Source organism: Gavialis gangeticus, unplaced genomic scaffold (genome assembly GCF_001723915.1).
Source record: "Gavialis gangeticus isolate Ggan-Ray unplaced genomic scaffold, GavGan_comp1, whole genome shotgun sequence".
NCBI classification, from domain to species: domain Eukaryota; kingdom Metazoa; phylum Chordata; order Crocodylia; family Gavialidae; genus Gavialis; species Gavialis gangeticus.
Window position 1 is genome coordinate 24746604 of NW_017728997.1, and position 19021 is coordinate 24765624.

Consider the following 19021-nt stretch of genomic DNA (forward strand, 5'->3'; position numbering starts at 1 on the left):
GGGCACTGCTACAAAAAGATCTGGATTGCTTGACAAGCTGGATGCCAACAAAACTGTGTGTTTCAGTAGAGCCAAATGTAAGGTCCTGTACCAGCTTTGAAGGATGTGGGACTCTACTCTGAGGAGCAGTGACTCTGAAGGAGTCATGGAGGACCATCACCTAAGCATGAGCTCCCACTGCAGTGCTGTAGCCATAAGGGATAATGCGATCCTTGGACATATAAACAGGGACACCCAAGAAGGAGTCAGGAGGTTATATTATCTCTCTCATGGGCTGGGGGACAGCTGTTCCCAGGAGGTCTCAGGTCTACAATCCATGAAGGGTGTTGAAAAATTGGAGAGGGTTCAGAGATGAACCCTGACATGATTAAAGGACTGGACAACAGGCCTTGCAGGGAGAGACTCCAGGAGCAATCTCTTCTTAGCTTACCAAAGTAAAGAGTAATCAGACCTGACAGGAAAGTAATAAACATCTATCACAGCCACCAAAGACCTACATGGGAACAAACACTGATAACAGGCTCTGCCATCTGCCATCTGCCAGACCAAAGTATAACAAGATGCAACAGCTGGAAATTGAGGTTTGACAAGTTCAGATTAGCAATGAGGCGCGCATTTTCATCAGGGCAAGTAATGAAAGATTCTCTGAGGTTTCACTGTCAATTTTTAAATCGGGGTGGATATGTTTCTAAACACTCTCCCTGTGTCCAAGCAGGTGCTCTTTCAGGGAAGTCCTGTGTAATGCAGGTCAGAGTAGATGAACCCAAGGGTCCCCTCTGGCCTAACAGTCTGTCTGAGTGGTATCTGCCACTGAAGGATGTCTCTTCCTGGAGACCAGGAGACAGGTCAGTCAGTGGAAGCCAGGGTGGGAACAGCAGGGTGGGTCTTAGTCCTTGGGATGGAGGAAGAATTTGCTTTGCCTCTGCCCCTTGCCCAGTCTGTAGGGGAAATGAAGCAGCTGAGATCCAGAAGAGGAAGCTGGAGACTGATCTGTGCAGTGAATGGAGTTGCCGCAACCCCACAGCCCATGGATGCTTTGGGGACTACAGGGATGGGTGTGGGGAGAGCAGGGACTGGATGGCACAGGGACTGGATGGCACAGGGACCATGTACCAGCATCAAACCATGTACTAGTATCACCACCCCCCATCAGGGCTCTGGGTGTAGTACCAGCCAGATCCCAGGCTCCTCCCTGCTCTGGCTTGCAGGACCTGCTCACCTGGAAGATGCCCACCAGGATGGTGAGTGCAGCCACCAGCTCCACCCTGGCAGCATCCCTCCTGGCCTCATTAAGGATAGTGTTGTTGGTGCCATTGACTGGTTCCATGAAGTCATCACTGGGCACCATCAAGTCTGTCACACTGCCGATCATGACAGAAATGACAGCAAAGGGGCCTGCAGGGGCGGGGAGGTACAGGGTAAGGACACAGGAACTGTGGCCACATGGATCCCCTAGCAGATCATGCGCAGCTCAGTCCTGCCCACTCAGGACTCTCTCATGCGAGGAGCCAGGTCTCAGACACAGCAGGGGGGCTCCGTCCAGCAACTAGTACAGCAATGCAGCTGCTTATTCACCAGTATCAGACTCATCGGAGTCCTTGGAGAACTCATCTGAGAAGTGAGAAGTTTGCCCATGGGGCACTGGTGGCCTGGAAGACCCACATCTGCCGAGCGGGCAGGCAGTGACCTCCAGAACCCCGGAGACTCCAGCCAGTTGAGTAGCTACAGGCTAGCGGGGTAGCCCAGTACAGTCTCCGCAGGATGGGGGGAGGAGGCTTGGGTGCCTCTTGGTGCTCCCCCCCATGCCTGTTCCTGATAAGTGGTCTCCTTGGCAATTCTGGACCCCACAACTTCCAGCCTGGACCCCCTGCTCACCCACAGAGTTGTGCCGAGACGTCCCGAAGAAGAAGTACAGGAAAACAGGGTAGAAGGAGGAGTAGAGGCCGTTGACGGGAGGCAGCCCTGCCAGAAGCGCGTAGGCCAGGCCTGGACACAGCAAAGGCAGCAGAAGAGTTAGGCAAAGACAGGCTCAGCTGGGGCTCAGCCAGTATGCACACATGCCCCCCACCCCACAAGCCCCCCAGGCCTGCTCTCTGCCCTATCACACTGAGCCCCAGACCCCGTGCCCTGACATCCCCCAGCTCAGCCCTCTGCCCTCACAGGCTCCCATCCACCTTGTACAGTCACATTACATATACACACACACACACACACATTGATGATTTGATACCAGGAGGTACCAGAGAGCTAGAGACCATCCTCCCTGCCAGCTGGGTGCCAAGCTGCACCCCAGAGCAATCCTGCTGAGCAAACACTGAGCTCTGAGCAAAGGGGCTGTGACACTCACCCTGTGGCAGGTGCATGATGCCCACACTGAACCCCGAGGTGATGTCCCCAATGAGCCAGTCCTTGACCGGGTAGCGTGGCAGCCATTTCAGGAAGGGCAGGACCCGGAACAGCAAGGACTTTACAACAGCACCTGAACATCTGTAAGAGAAGGAGGGGAAGGTACCTGCGATATTTCTGCCAGTCCACCCCAAACACCCCCCTCTGTGGTATACCAGGATACCCCAGCTACCACCCTCTGGAAGGAGCTCTAGAGTCCCCAGACTGCTGCCTTCTGCAGGATCCTGGGAACTGCGAAACCCTTGTGGAGCCTCAGAAGCCTCTCCAAGTCCCTGGAGACCTCAGCACCTACTCCAGCACCAATATCTGAAGGGTTCTAGACCCCACACTTGCCCTAGACCCTGTAACCAGCTAAGCCTCTAAAAAGGCCAAAGGGGGCTGGTGACAAAGGCCCTTGTAGGTCACAGTCTCCAGCCTCCCATCTCCTTGGAGCTACTTGGGCCCAACTGGCACTGGGACAGCCAAGGAGTTGCGCCCACAGCGCTCTCTCCGGGGGCAGGTGCCCTAGGCAATGGAGAAGCCAGGAGCATACTAGACAGAAGGTGGGCAAAGGAGTGCACATGAGGGTGAAAGGGTACTGCCCCTGTCCCCTGGCAGCTGCAGGGCCTCTGGGACCAGTACAGCCCCCAGCCCACACCCTGCCCCACCTTCCTTCTACTCCTCACCTTTGGAGCCTGTGCCACTAAGGTCTGAGGAAAGGTTTTTCTCATAACTGATATTAGTTATTAGTCATTAGTCATAAAGCCCCTATCAGCAACTTGGCAGGCCCGTCTCCTGCCATTCTCCCCTTCTGCCATGTCACTGCACCCTCCTCAGCCCTGCCCAGCACCAGAACAGGGGAATGGGGTACACTGCCTCCTACCTCATCTTATGGAGCTTTCTGCGGATGGAGGATGGGGGAGTCTGGGTTCTCTGTGCGACCTCCTCTATCTCAGCCTCGCTCAGCCCCTTGTAGCCCCCCGGGCGGCACCGCAGCTCCATCTGCTCCATCGTGACGGCTCTGAACCTACTCAAGCTCCTGTCTGAACTTCAGGAGAAGAGAGGAGAGGCTCAGAGCTGATGATGAGATGCCCCACTGGAAATGGCTGTACCTGTCAGTGCAGCATCTGATGCCATTGTAGTCTTGCTTAGGGGAGCCCATAGCAATGCCTCCTCCAGTGCCAGCCAAGGCTGGAGGCTGAGGCTGCTGAAGAGTCAGCAGGTTGCTTTTGAGAGCCTGCAGCACTTCGAGGAAAAGGAGCTTCAGAGGCCAAGGCTGAAGGAGGCTCTGGGGCAAGGGGAGCTCAGGGGACCCAGAGGCACAAGGGCAGTGCAGGGGGCAGCCCAGCCCAGAGTTCTGCCTGTGGGGGACGTGGGAGGCCAAACCACTGGTGCAGGCCAGCCCACTCCTAGCTGTGCAGGAAGGTGCTGGTGCTGTGACTGGCCTGCAGCTGGTGCTCAAGGGACACAAGCCACCAGGACTCTGGCACTCCCTGCACCCTCTGGTCTCAATGCCTGAATCTGGGCTTCTTTTCTGCCCCAGACCAGGCCAGGGTTGTGTGTATGTGGGAGAGGGGTTGGCTTCAGGTAGCACCAGGGCTGCAGCCAAGAGTGAGCTCTTTCCACTGCCAACTCAGTGCCCCAGTCCAATCCCCCAAGAAAGACAGTCCCCTGCTCCGGGGACTGCATGTGACTGCCATGGGTATAATTCTGCCCATGGGCAGTCGCAGGAGTCTGGGCTGCCTCTGGCTGCACAGGGGGCCCAACAGAAGGCCCTGCCTCAGCCCGTCACAGCCTCTAGCCATGGAGCTGGCATAGGGGCAGGAGGGGGCACACACTGCCGCTACAGGCTTGGTGTCTATCACACCCTTCTGTGAGCTAGAGCAGTCCTGTGCCAGGCTCTGTGGGCTGCAGGGCTGGCAGTGAGTGCTCAGAGGGGCCTGTCTCTTCACCTCTGGACACCCAGAGCCCCACTGCACAGCCGTACAGACTTTGCCCTGTCACACATGAAGGGCCAGGAATTTTCACCCTCAGCAAGAGCCATTGGCCGTCCACTCCCAGCAGGTGCCTGTTGGTGGCTATCAGTGCCCTCAGTCACGCCGCAGGTGGGCACAGATACACAGTAGGTAGGCGGGCACAGAACACGTGCATGTGCCTGCACACACCTGTACATGTGCCACCACAGACCTGTGCATGCGTGGGCACACACCTGTACACATGCCAACAGTGCCCCTCAGCCTGAGCAAGCGTGGGGCACCATGTCTGAATGAAAGACAGGCCTGGGTTGGCAGCTCTGAACCTGAGCCCCCAAATTTCTGCCCAGAGCGGGCAAAGCCCGGACAGCAGCAGGGCCGGCTTCCCACATGCAACCCTGGAGAGGCCACAGGGCACTTGCATCTCTGCTGCCACCAATAGACAGAGTCACTGGGGAGCCCAGAGCTAGATGGTGTGGGATGTTACCGGCCATCCACTCCAAGACCTTGCAGACATGGGCAGGGACCCACCACACCACTCAAACCTGTGGCAGGCAGGGGATGGTAACTCAATGGGCAGGCAGCCTCATCCCATTCTCCACAGGCATAAGACAGAGCCCATCTCACAGGTTCTGAGCCAGAGGATGGCCCTGAAACTCTCTCCCTGCCTTTAGCTGCCCTGAAATGCCTCATGCAACAGGCAGGGCAGGAAATCACCTTGCCCCATCCCCACTGAGCTACAGATGCCCAGGAGGGGCTCAGTCTGTGCCTCTCCCCATAGGCCTTGTAGATGCTGCAAGAGGCCGGCACCAGCACTGCCTGGCCCCCTAGCATAGTGCCCACACCCAGAGCTTTGAGCCCCCAACCCAGGAAATCCTGTTGAGCTCCCCTGCTGGATTCCCACCTGCCACCTGGGATGCTGGTGTGGAGTCCAGGGGCAAGGTCCTGGGTAGATCCTCAAGGAAACGTTGCCTGCTAGCTGTGCCGCCCTCCACCACAGCCCTGACCCCAGCACACCGCACCTGTGATTCTGGCCAGGGGGTGATCCATAGACAGAACACCCAGGCCAGGCCCTTGTCACACGATCCCAGGACAGCGCTCTCTGGGATGCTCCAAGAGACTGGGGCTGAGGCATCTCCCAGGAGGATGCACCCCACCAGCTGCTCCCAGTCCCAGGCTCCCCCACAAACCAATCCACTCTGTGCCAGGGGCTGTCTCACCCCTCACATCCAAGGGGGCACCCCAGGGATGCTGATGGGGTCTCTGCCCTAGGCGTGAGCATCACCCTGGGATGATTAATACTCAGAGCCTTTGAAAATGCATCAAAGCAGGTGCCGGCTCGAGCTGCTCCCGGGGCTAATGGTGGGGATGGTTGCACCAATGCCCTGCTGTACGAAGGGTCCCCCCTGCCCCCTCCTCAGGCAACAGCTCTTCCTTTCCTCCAGCAGATACTCTCTCCCTGGGGACCAAGGACGGCTCTTACCTGGTGCAGGCACAGCTGCTGTGGGGTCTGGTGGCTGGGTGTGCCTGACAGCCCTCTAGTGAAGCGTGCACTCTCCTCCCCGCTATTAATACTTGACGGTGATCTTTGAGACACCACTCCCTCCTTCTGCCACCCCCCCTCACCTGCTAAGGCAGCTCTGGCTTCACAACCTCCTGAGTCATGGGGTTTAAAGGTACAAACTGTCACCGGGCAAGTCCCTGGCCAGGGGCTTCCTGCTACCTGGGGACTGCTTACTCCCAGCCCTGTCCTCTGTCAGGCCCCATCTTGCAGCCTCTGACAGGCCAGGTGAAAACCCCTGGGGAGCTGAGCTCCTGAGGGACAAGGGAGGCCATAAGGGTGAAGCCTTGCAGGGGAGGGAGGAGCATTCCTAGCAGGGAGACCACAGGCCTGCCTGTCCCCTTGAGTCCTCACCCATCTGAGACTTGCCTCCTCTTCTTCCTTGGAGAAACCAGACCCAACGGGACATCATTCAGGCGGGGAGGGGTGGAGGCCATGACCAGCTGCCCCACAGACTCAGAGGGCAGAAGGAGTGCAAGGCTCCTCCATTTCCAAACCCAGGGAAAGGCTCCAGTGCTTACAGCAGCTCCCCAAGTGCAGCTAGAAGTGCGAATGCCTGGCCATGCTGTGGTAGGGACTTCACCCTGTCCCTGCCCCAACACAGTGGAGCAGACTGCCTGCCACACAGCACACCCCCAAGGTACAGGGTTGAGCTCCATGGGTCTGGAGAGCCAAGCCAGTCCTGACTAGGAATAGCCACAGCCACAAGCCCTGGCAGGGAGCACAGGGGAGGGTACAGCTGGCTGTCCTGGCTCAGTGCCTCCCTCCACCTGCTTAGCCTGCACCTATGCACTTCTGCCCACAGACCTGCCATCACCTGTGTGCCCCTGGGGTAGGCAGGGAGCCAGCTGCTCCTGGCACCAGAGGAACCTAGTTAATAGGGCTGTGTGAAATTTTTCCAGCAGTTTCGTTTTGACGCTGTTTTGACTCATTTTGAGCTTGAAACAGCGAAATCGAAATGAAACAGAGCTTCAAAACAGCCTCAAAATGAAACAAGGCAAGTCGAAACGTTTCGAAATTTTCGAAACATTTTGAGTTTTGAAGCTCAAGCTGGGCTTGCCTTCAGGGAAGCAGAAATTAAAGTAAGCAGAGGGAGGGGGGAAGGCGTGCTCTCATTATTGACTGTGTAGCTGCCCAGTGACTGTGACCCTTCCCTGAGGTCCCTTCCTATCCCAGTGCTCTGGGGGAGGGATGGAAAAACTGCATAAAAGGCAACATTGTTTGAACTGCCCTGCTTTCTGCCTTGGTGTCATTTGAGTGAGGGCACACATTAACACACACAGAGTGTCACCCACCCATGTCACATGTGTTGTCTGTCAGCACCTAGAGGTGCAGGGCCCCAGGACCCAGACTCCCCCTGCACCGATCTCCTTGATGGCTGGCAGGATTCGTGGCCACAGCAGAGCCTAGCAGGCCTGCAGTTTTCACCCCCCTGTGCCCCAAGACAGACAGTCAGTCCCACAAGTACCCATGTCACGAGTTTTGCCAGTCAGCAGCCAGAGGTGCAGGGCCCCAGAACCCAGAAGCCCTGCATGGCTTAACACATACACGACATGAGTTTATTGCTTTCAAGACTTTGAGGTGCAATTTCCCTGAAACCCCATGCAACTATCCTCTTGAAACTTGGCAGGCTTCATGCCTCAGAAGGGGCTACCATTCCTGAAAGTTTCATCCAAATCAGGCAAGAAATAACAAAGTTATAGGATGTTTTGAGCTTCCCCATTACAGCCTATGGGCAAAACATTGAAACAGTTAAAACAGCGAAACAAACGGGACAGCAGTTTCGAATCAAAACAAAATTTGAAACGAAACACTGTTCTGTTGAAACGCAAGTCAAGCGGCGCCGTTTCACACGGCCCTGCTAGTTAACCCTTCCCTAGTGGGAGCCGTGCCTGCAGGGGTGTGGTGGGGCCAGCCGGTGCCCCACCCTCAGGAAATGCTGTAGGGCAGGAGGCCGTGGAAAGAGCCCTTCAGGCTCCCAGTCTGTTCAGGCCTGCCTGGCCCAGCCCAGCAACTTGGGGCACCAGAGCCCTGTACTTCTCACCATGCCAGGAGCCTCAGGTCCCTCTCTGAGAGCCCTACCACCCAGAGGCAGCCAGGCCCCATGCCACGGTGGCTTCGAAAAGCCTTCCTAAGCCAGCTGCCAGCCCCTGCCCCTGCAGGCTGCCCCACTGCACTCCTGCTTTTGCCCAAGTCCCCAAGGCATCTTCCCTCAGGCTTTGTCAGTGCCAGGGCCCCGGAGCTCCCACACCCCGTCCTAGAGCCTCCGCAGCGCCCAGGTGGGACTGTGGACCTGTCACAGGCAACTCCACCTCAGCCGCAGCAAGTTTGGCAGGGGCCACAGCACTTCTGTCTGCAGCTCCTGCCTTCCAGAGGCTGTGGAGCCTTAGGACAGAGCCACTGGCAATGGTGCCTGTTTACAGAGCCGCGGCTGGAACAGGGCGTGCTGTGCCCTGTGGACCAGCCTATTCTTTGGGGCACATGCTGTGCAGGAGTCTAGACCTTATCTTGTTCCAAAGTTCCCAATCAAGCACACAGAGCCCATGACTCCCCTCGCACCTCCCCACTCCCAGGGTGAGAAGAGGTAGGGGAGAATTTGGTATCACAGAAAGCACTTTAGTGCCCCTGAGTCACAGCCGGCCCTCGGCCCACTGAATCACGCAACAGCCCAAAGCTATTCTCTGAGCTTTCGGGGCTGCCCCGGGGCCCCACAGAACCTGGTCCCCCGGGATCCCTGCCCACAACGCACGTGGCCTATGCTCAAGTGAAAGGTTAGCAGCAGAAACAGAATGAGATGACCCCACAGTCCAGGCACAAGGCTTGGAGCTGCCCCATCTCACCTGGCACCACTGTGGTGCCTCTGATTATATCTATGGGCTCTGTTCTCAGCAAGCTCCCAAGACATGAATGCTTCCGTGGTCATCATACCCATCCTCCCTCATACTCTTCCCTTCTGGGGTGGCAGCTGGAGTGGTCCCCTTCCCAAGCAAGGAAAACATCATGTGGCAAACCATGCCAGTTCTACTCTAAAGCAAGAGCAGATCTGCCTGCTCTCCTTGGACTGGCTTGGGGGGCTGGAGCTTCCCTCCTTCATGGGCTATTCCTGGGGGGAAGCACTCAGTCACACAAGACCATGGCTAGGTGCCACCCACTGGCTGCTGGGTACAGCTCCCACCATACATGGCCCACAGGCTTGTAAAGCTTCCCTTGCTCTGGCTGGTTGTTACCTCCACCCAGAAATGGGACTTTGCAGCCTAGCTGTCCCACACTATGCCTGCCAGCTTCAAGGCCCCATCTCCCCCAGTAGCTTAAATTGGGGATGCCCAACCTTTTGGCCCCTCGGGCTGGATGACCAATCTGGGATCGCTCCACAGGGCAGATCTGATCTGTGGGCCCAGTCCAGCACTTGGGGCCAGCCTAGCACAGGGACAGGGACTGAGCCAGTGTTGGGCTGTCTCTGCACACTGAATTAGGCCCAAAGAACTAGCCTGGGCCCCCATGCCAGATTGTGCCCATGGCCCCAGTCTTGTGCATAGGGCCACATAATCTGGCCCCCAGGGCTTGGAAATTTGGCAGCAGGGGAGCCAGGGTAGTTAACTGCCACCCCCACACCCAATTTTCAGATCTGTGGGGCGCCCCACATGCTGGATGACACAGCTCCACAGGCCAGAGGCTGAGCAGGCTGAAACGCATCCTTTTCCATAGCTCCAACCTGGCAGGCCCTCTGGGCTCACAGATCTCTTCAACAGGGACATGTGTAGTGGTAAATGTAGCATGTACAGGCATTTATTTACCCGTGTGCATGTGGATGCACACACATGAACACATATACATGCACACATGCATGGACACATATATGCTTGTATACATGCACACACACACACACATATTGCTCCTTACTTAGCTGGCACAAAGGATCCAGACACACATAAGGAAATACCTACCCACACCTGCCTGCCTTGGGGTCCCGAAGGCTCTGGAACGTTTCACAGTCTCAGCCTTTTATGCTTTGCTGTGTCAAGGGCCGTTTTCTTCTCCACAGCACTCGGCCTGTGTCTGGCTGGCTCTGCATGCTCCAGGACAAATTCCTTTGGCACTGGCTGGGCCCATAGCAAAATTGTAGCTCCCCCCCATCAGGAAAGCACCCCCTTTCCCTCTTGTCAGCCCAAAGCTGCCCGGGAGCACTTGTGCTTGTAAATCCTTCTCCCAGCACCTGGCTGCCTTGTTCTTCTGGGGCAATTCCACTCACCCTACAGACAGTCTTGGTCGAACTGGGTCATCTGGGCTTCAGCCATCTCATGAAGCCAAGGCACTACCCCTAGGCTACACAATAGCAAGGCTTAACAGCTCTCTGCTGGCCATGCCTGGGACAGACAACCCAGCATCCTGACAGCAAACGGCTGATGCCGCACACATGGAGACAGCCACACATAGTACAGCTGTTTCATCAGAGAAACCACTGGCTGTGCAGAGACCAGCCCCCCACAGCCACAAGGGGCCCTGCTCTCTCCCCAGGCATTATTGTGCTAGACGTGGTAGCTCTGTCCCCCTTGGTCCCTGTATAAGGATGCTGTATGGCAATGAGGTTTTAGGGAATGGGGCTCATCTCTGAGTACCAGCCCTGTTCCCAGCAGGCTCCACTGCCACACTAGGGAGAAGGCGGCAGACCCACAGCTGGGATTCGACTATCCATCCACAGCACTTCAGAGTAGCTAGAGCCTCTTCTCCAGCTCACACCCCTCCAGCCAGGGCCGCAGCACTTGGATCGTTCACTGCAGGACACTACTTTATTCTCTTACAGCACAAATCACAGCTACTTGGGCAGGGTCTGGGCTGTGTGTAGAGAGGCAGAGGCTGGCATGGCTTTAGCAGGCATTTCCCGAGTGGTTTGAATGTTTCCTTGGGCAGTTAAGAGGCCAGGGGTAGCCCCTAGAACAAGAAGGCCCCAGCGAGGGATTTGGGGCTTTATCATCAGGGCAACGCTGCCTGTTAATCCCCCGTGCAAGTGTATCTGTGAGGATGCAGTAGGCAACCACACGGTGGGAGGTGCTGCTGGCAGGGGAGGGATGGAGCCGAACCATGCTTGCACAGACAGCCATGCCCAACTGTGGCAAACTTGAGTTTTGGTAAGAGACTGATATTTGTATATATGTATATTTTATAAACAAAACAACCCCCTCCCTCCGCTCAGCTGGGAGCTGGGCACTCCCTGCTCTGGGCCAGGCATGTTCTCAAGTCTCTGGCAGTGCCTGGCCCAGGAGGGGTCACCTCGCTGTCTGGGCTCACAGGGACGGGCCTTGGGCACTACGACCAGGGCTCCTCCCGTGCACGGCACTGGCCATTCCTTCCCTTATCTGTCACCGAACTGGAGAAAAAGAGTGCCATAAGGATACAGAAGGGGCTCCTGCCGAGTGTGCTGATAACAGCTCGGTGCCCTTTACGGCCTCCTTATCTCCCCTTCCTGCTCTTTCCCCTCCTTGCTTTCTTCCCCTTATTGCCAGTACTATCATTATTTCCTCCTCTTCTCACCTTCCATCTCCTGGGCTCTGCCTTCCTCCCCACTGGTGGCTTTGAAGATGAAACAGGATCCACCTACTCTTCCCCCCAGCCTTTGCTCAGAAGCCCTCCCTCCTAGGCTCCCCACGTGGCCTCTGTGGTCTTCTCCTCAGGCCTCTCACTTTGTCTTTCACTCGTCCATCCAAGCCCCAAAGACCCATGAGACTGGACCTCTTTAGCCCCTATACTCCCACCACCTCTTCTCCCAGATCTCTGCTGTCCTCATTATCTGAGGAGATGCTGTCTGACACAGAGAGAAGAGACATGCTCTGCATGTGGGGTTGCTCCTTGTGTAAGCCTCAGGGAGAACCCCAGAGCAGGTGCCTTGGTCTTCACACCCAGCGACCAGAGCCACAGGCCTGAGGCTGCCCAGCATCAGAGCACATGGCTGAGTGACCCATGCCAAAGGGGTAGAGGCAGGGTGGGGCTTCCACCCTGAGGAACCTGTTCAAAGGGAGCTGGTCACTAGTCTAGGCTTGCTTATGGAGGAGGCTTTTCAGGTCCAGAGAAGTAAAGGGCTGGAGGCAGGATCAAGAAGCACCAGCAGAGCAATGTGTAAGGGTCCAGGAGCTGTAGAGCAGGCCAGAGGTGCATGAGGAGGCCTGTGGGGGAGCACAGAACCATGAGAACTCAGCAATGAGTTTAGAAATCCCCAAAACTAGCAAATACTTCCAGAGGGCCTGAGTCACCTCACACAAGCACAGACTGGGCCCAGGGGTAACAGCTTGGGTCACCCCTGAGGAGTTGCGCCCGCAGCCAGCCTGACTTTGGGTGGCTGAGGACAGGGTGGGGCATGGCAGCCCTTGTTCCAGCGATGATGGAGCCAGGGGCTGTAATCACATGGTGATCAATACTGACCTCTGGCTCTTGGCATCTTGGCTCTTCGATCGATAGCAACCTTCACTCTCGGGTCCAGGGCTCGCTCTCCTTTCCCTTGGAGGCAGGATCCTCTGTTCCAGCGGAGGGTGTAGGCAGAGTATCGTGTGGAGATTGGTCTCAGGGAAGGGGGGGCCTGTAAGTACTGACTGGGCTCCCGCTATCAGTGAACTGTGGTTTAATTACAACATGATTCCACTGCCACTTTGATCAATCATTTCCCAAGGAGATTCTTTTGGACCCACTAAAAGTGGCAGAATAAAACCAACATAAAGGGTCAAACACAACTGTACTTGCCACCGGGGTGAGACCAGGTGGGGAGAGCAGCCATTTGCCTTCCTCCTTGGTTCACGAGGATGTAGTGACTCAGAACCAGGCAACCAGAGACTGCGGGACCTGAACCTATTCAGCCTCCACAAGAGAAGGCTAAGGGGGGACCTGGTGACTGTCTATAGACTCACTAGGGGGGACCAGGGGGTTTGGGGGAGACGCTGTTTCCCCTAGCGCCCGCTGGCATAACAAGGAGAAATGGGCACAAGCTGTTGGAGAGGAGGTATAGATTGAACATCCGCAAAAACTACTTCACCGTTAGGGCGGCTAGGAGCTGGAACCAACTTCCAAGGGAAGTGGTGCTGGCCCCTACCCTGGGGGTCTTTAAGAAGAGGCTGGATGCCCACCTAGCTGGACTCGTTTGAGTCCCATTTCTCTTTTTGGGGTTTTTGTTGTTCTCCCGCCCTGGCGGGGGGTCGGGCTAGAAGATCTACTAGGTCCCTTCCGACCCTTAATCTATGAATCTATGAATCTATAAACAGAAATGTGGTTACCCATGGCAGCTCCTTTCCCCGTGATGGGCCTTTTATCCTAGGTCACTCACCACCACTTCCAGAGGCCTGGGCTGCAAGTCAGCACCTCAGGACCTGTGCAGCGCCACGAGTACAGTCCCAGGATAAGCAGGGCTGAGACACATTGGTACAGTGCTTGTCCTAACTCGATGTGGCCCTGGCCAGTGCTTTCACAAGCCCTAGGAACCAGGACAATGAACAACGAGCTCTACAAATGGGCCCTGTGCCCAAACCCTCATCCCAAACCTGAGGGTGGTATCATCTGGCTGTGATGGGGCTGAGCTGGCCAGTTCAAGGTGCTGGAGTTTTCTGTAAGGAGAAAAGTCTATCCCCACCTGCCCAATGCCGTAAGCTCCCTCCCAGCCCTTTGACATCAAGAGGCCATGAAATCATCTCCCAAGCTGTGGGGGATGTGTGCCACATTCAGGGGCCCTGCTTAGCCAACAAGAGCACCCCAATAAAGTGAAGCTGCTGGCTGGCCAAGAGCCAGAGGTCAATATTGATCTGACTGAGGACCAACGCTCAAACAGGGCTGGTAGGGATTGTATCTATGGCCAGAGGAGACTCCAGTGTCATCTGTGGACTGTGAATATTCCTCCAAGCACAGAACACCTCCCTGCTTGCAGTGGGCCCCATTCCCCATGTCACACACCCCAAGGTTTGCTCAGCCCCTCCCCCAGGCTGCCTCATCCACTCACACCCATGGCACAATCCCATGCCCACGCTGCCCCCCACACCACACCCACAGCCCTCTTTGGTGCAGGAGGAATCAGCACCCCTTTGGAAAATCAGGGGGCAATTGCTCAGAGCAGCAACGCAGGCTTCTCTCCTCTCCACAGGGGGTATTGAGTCCCATGCACTGTAACACATGAGACCCCAAACCCTCCATGTCCATCTACTCTGCAGGGATATCATAGAGCCAGGGACATGCCCTCCAGTCCTTGCCCACAGTCCTCCCTCCCGCCCAGTGTGTGGCATGCTGCAGTTGACAACGCCTAACCCCACCTGACCCCAGAGCAGATGACACATGGAGCCCAGGGTGGTTTTATAGAGTTTTTTATTTTCCATTCTGGCGCTTTCATGGTACAATTTTACAGGGCCGAGGCAGGAGTCTGTGAGCCTCTGCTCCCTGCCCACAGCCCAGGCAGAGGAGAGGAAACAAAGCAAACCCCAAACGGACGCTCTTCGGAGCCTAGGCCACAGCACTACAATCCACAGCATGATTAGCTAACCACGGCGCTCCAGGAGCTGGGAGGGCAGAGGATCCCCCTTCCCCGGCCACTCCCAGCTCTGAGGCAGTAGCTTGCAGCCTCCCCACGATGCCACTGAGGGCAGACTTAACAGCTTCACTGCTCTCTCATTTTTGGCACATGGCACTAGCTAAGCATTTGGCAGTTGGGTGAATTTCTGTCATGGACCCAGAGTCCCAGGGATGGAGCAGGAGGGTGTCACCAGTGGGTGGGGGCAGGGACAGCATCTGGTGGGCGATCCAGGCCTTTCCCCCAAGTCATGCGCTGGCAGGGGATAGAGCCAGGGGTTGCATTTGCTCAGCAGCACAGTGATCATGCCAAGCCTGGCACAGGTAAACTTAGAGCTTGCCAAGGTGAGGAGTGAGTACTCTGCTCCGTGAAGCAGGTTGCAAAGCACCAGGCTTCTGAGAGTTAATGGTTACGGTTTCAGAAACAATCTGCCCATATCAGCTGGACCCAGCCCAAGATGCTTTGGGGACAGGTTTCCCTGCACCCACAACGGCAACATGGCCTTGAGAAGCAGAGTCCCCTGCACTGAAACAAACCCTCCAGCCAACAGACAGCACCCACATGAATCAATCCCTCCTGAAGAACGTGTGTCCCTGGAAACCCAATCAGAAACCAAGCTGCTGCACAGATCTTAGCGGTGACCAACAGGTCTGATACCAGCAGGTCACAAAGTCAGATGGGTACAACCATCAGCCAAAGATAGACATATGCAGGGATCAGTGTCATACCTGAAGACCCAGGCCCTGTGGACATACAGCCTGAAAAAACAGTGGAGACAAACTATTGTCCCTGAAGGCAGCATGGCACTAAGATGAGCAACGGGGGCATAGGCACAGGTGGGGGTGTCTGCCCATGCCATGCCTGTGCTTCTGGGTGAGGACAGGGTTCTTTTTTGCATGGAGCCCTTTGGCTGCACACCTGGCTTGAGCCCGCCATGAAAGCACTTTGAATCTGGAAACAGGCAGGGTGCTGGGCAGCCACTGTATCCATGTGCCCGTCTCTGAGGCTTTCTCCACTGCCAAAACACCTCACTCCCTTCTGGCTGGGGCTGGTCAATCATTTCTGAGCCTTCCCATGTTTAGGCTTTGACCAAGCAGCAGGCCAGAAGGTCACGAGGCCCCCTCACCAGCCGCAAACTATGGAATGTATCTGAGAATAGGATGTTCTCCGTCACCACCAGCAGGTCAAAGGCTCCACCTGGGGAGCACCAGGGGAGTCCAGCCTGCCCGGACAGTCAGCAGAAAACCTTTCCTAGTGTAAACATTATGCGCTCGCTGCACAGTTCAACGGCAGGGTTCCATGGGAATAAGGCAGCTAGTCGTGCACCGTCGCTGCGAGCGTGTGCAGCACATGTAGCAAGAGACACAGGTCCCCTGGGTGCTGTGCCCAGAGCATGGCAGGGTCAAGGCTGTAAACACATTGCTTCCCACACCCAAGCAGGCTGCGGTGTGGTTCCTAGGGGCCTACAGTCCCCTGAGTGAGGGTGGGGGCAGGCACAGACTGGAGCAACCCCTGCGGGCAGCAGGAGGTAGTGCTTCTGCCTCCGGGGCAATACACAAGTGACAAGAGGGGCAGGGAAGTTGGCTAGCTTGCAGCTCTCTGCACTTTCACAGGAGATTCAATACACTCCGAGGCAGCAGCAGGGAGCACTGGTAACCCCAGGTATAGCCCCACTGGAGGAGGAAGGGGCAATGAGCATCCAGAGTGGCTTGAATTTCAAACTGCTACTGTGCTCATAGTGCCTGTCCTCTCTCCTGATATCCTGGCCTGTCTGAGCTGCGTCTGGGCAGTGTTGGTGGATGTGTGTGTGTGGATGTGGGTCGAGGCCTGGGTCTGGGTCCTCATTTACTCTTGCCTGGGGTCTGTGCTAGATGGGAATGCACTCTTTCCTGCAAGAGGCACTGGAGGCACTAGCTCACATGTGTGCTGGGAGGGAGGCATGGGGCTGCTTTGCCAGTGACCCCAGCCCATGCTTCTGTACCAACTAAGCCACTTTCAGTGCTCGGTCCTTTGACTGCAGTTTGGAAGACTGCTAGCTCTACAACAAACAGCCCCACCTACCCACTGAGCCCCCAAGCTTCTCCATGGCTTCTGCCCCCCTCTCTGTGGCAGGTGCCAGCCCCAAGGCTCCTAGGATTGCAGGCAGGAGGGGGCTTGCCCTTATACATACAAGTCAGAGAGAGGCAAACACTTGATATTTGATGCTGGATCAGGAACCAAGAGGCTTTTCCCATCACCAGTGCTGCCAGAGGGAACTGGAGGGGTGGGGGGCAGAAGGGTGGGAGGGCATGACAGGTCTAGGAAGACCAGGATGTGAAGCAGAGTCTCCATACAGGCCTTAGTGCCTCAGCAGCTGTCCCCAATGAGCCCTGCCTTCCCTCTTGCTAAACAGACACTACACTGGCTCTTTCTTCTCTGCCCCTGTTACTAAGTGGTGGTGAGTGACACAGCTCAGCTCAGACTGACGGCCTGGGGGGCTCCACCAGCTCATCCCTTTCATGGCAGCCTCTGCTCTGGACTCAGATGGGGGCTGCAGAGGAAGGCTGGCGCACACAGCTGTCCTGCAGCTTGTGGAGTGCAGGACCAGCATGTCTTGGGGCTCTGGCCTGGGTGACTGTGAGGACACCACGTCGGGAAGGAGGGGCACTAGCAGGGTCAAGGGGGGCAGGGAGTGCTGTGGGTCAGGACTGGGGCACCAGCAGAGGCACTGCTGCCTCTCCCCACCTGCCTGGCACTGACACTTCCCCAAGAATGGGATGCCATGCAGGAGAGTCCTGAAGAACACAGCTTGCTGGGAGGGGGCTCCATGGCACATTGGCCTCCCCCTGCCCAGAGCCTGCACTGGGGAGGCCGCAGCCCCACGAGACCCTGGCTGCAGTCGCTGTCAGCACCGCGGCAACAGGAACAGAAAATTCCGTAAAAATAACCATAGAAATTTCTCTTCTCTCTGATTACAAAGATACAAAATGTATAAAACCCTCCGCACCCCCGCCCCACCTCCAGGACACACACACGCGCACACACACACAGTGTAGAAAGGGTTCAGAGAGGAAGATTTCGGTCTGTTTGTTTCTGATATGTTAACGAGTGGCACCAGCAGGGGGTTTTGCTCATGGTGTAGTGCTGCTCCCTGCTCCGGGGCACCCTGTCAAGGCAGGCAATTGGCTGGTGAAGCCTCAGTTGGCCCAGAGGTACCTGAGACCCCTTTCTTCCAGGGGCGTTGGCGTGACCTGCCTGGCTCTCGGCCCACGAGTCCTCCAGCAATGATGGGTGGGGAAGGCAGGGTGCCTTCGGGCCTCCAACCACTGTCAGTTTTCTCCTTGCAGGCGCCTGCCCCCCCAGGGACCCTGACCGTCTGCTGGAAGGGTCCGGCCAGGCGAACACTCCTGCTTCTTCCTTTGCTCTTGAGGCAGCTTGGGCCCCTCAGGAATGGCCCTCACTTCTCGTGACTCTGTGTGGGGGAAAGGAGAGAAAAATTAACACAAGAAGCCCCTGGGGCTCTGCTCCCTGCTCCCTCTTCCCTGGCTGGTCTAAGCCCAAGGGCAGGGGCTGTGGAAAACACAACCCATACTGATCGGTACCAGCAACAGTGCCAATGCCCAGGACAGGCAGGTATAAGACAACGGATGGGCTCTACCTCCAGCCTGCACCTGTGCCCAACACATCTGAAAGGCTTGTTCCTTACTGTACACCCTGAAAGGAAGAACACTGCCAGGGCATGGCAGCAATAGCCAGGGATGGACATCCTCTGCCCACAGGAGCCCAAGGATGCCTTCTAGACAAGCATGAGGATGCCTTCTAGACCTCCCCCATTGTGCTGGTCTGTTGTGCTAGGAATCCAGCTGGGGTCCTGTAGGGTGTGCAGGGGAGTGTAGTGGGGAGAAAAATGGGTTCAAATGGCCCCATGGCAGCACTGTGAGGACAGGAACACAGCAGCACTGCTTGAAACAGGTGCAGCAACAGAAAGGACCAGGAACAGAAAGGGAAAGAGCCCATCTCCCTCTCTAAGGGCAGGGCCCAGGACCCAAAGTGTGGGAGGGGGAAGGTGGCATGTAAGAGGAGATGGGCTAGGCCAAGTCCTCCCATCCAGCCCAACCACTGGAGACAAGGCAAACAGAGCTGGAGGACACCCAGCTCTAAGGAGGATTTAAGGGAACTCAGGGCATGGACTAAGGAACTCAGTGCAGGGAAAGGGCTTGCAAATGAGGCGGACACGTACTGGGCTCAGGTGTTGGGCACACTCCTCCTTTTATACCACCCCTCCAAGCCCAACACATCAGACGGGACATCACTGCTTCTCTGTAGCCTAGGGGAAGGCAAAGCTTGGCCCACAGATCCGATTGGGCCCATGGTAGACTCCAGTTCCCACCATCTTCTGCCCATGTTGCTGTGGCCAGTTTTCATGGAGACCCCAGGAGTGGCAGGGCCATGACACTGTCGGGCCAGGGCTTCCATGGAGACTGGCACCAGCTGTCAGGGTGTGTGGCTGGGTGGGGAGCTGCTCCAGGGCTGGGGTTGGGGCCAGGGCCCTGGCTCTGGCCCTGGCCCCAGCCCCAGCCCCAGCCCCAG

The 19021-nt window shown here is 56.7% G+C and overlaps 1 protein-coding gene across 1 annotated transcript in view; it reads right to left on the minus strand.

The window, feature by feature from the left end:
• Positions 1-19021, minus strand: part of CELSR3 (cadherin EGF LAG seven-pass G-type receptor 3) — a gene marked incomplete at its 5' end in the record, with an annotated part of 113870 nt that overhangs the window by 25824 nt on the left and 69025 nt on the right. The window contains 8 exons of the mRNA XM_019504606.1: positions 1220-1395; positions 1876-1986; positions 2348-2487; positions 3269-3433; positions 5842-5984; positions 15579-15649; positions 17805-17903; positions 18138-18145. Of these exons, the coding sequence (XP_019360151.1) occupies positions 1220-1395; positions 1876-1986; positions 2348-2487; positions 3269-3433; positions 5842-5984; positions 15579-15649; positions 17805-17903; positions 18138-18145 (913 nt within the window). The remainder of the gene's footprint in view (positions 1-1219; positions 1396-1875; positions 1987-2347; positions 2488-3268; positions 3434-5841; positions 5985-15578; positions 15650-17804; positions 17904-18137; positions 18146-19021) is intronic.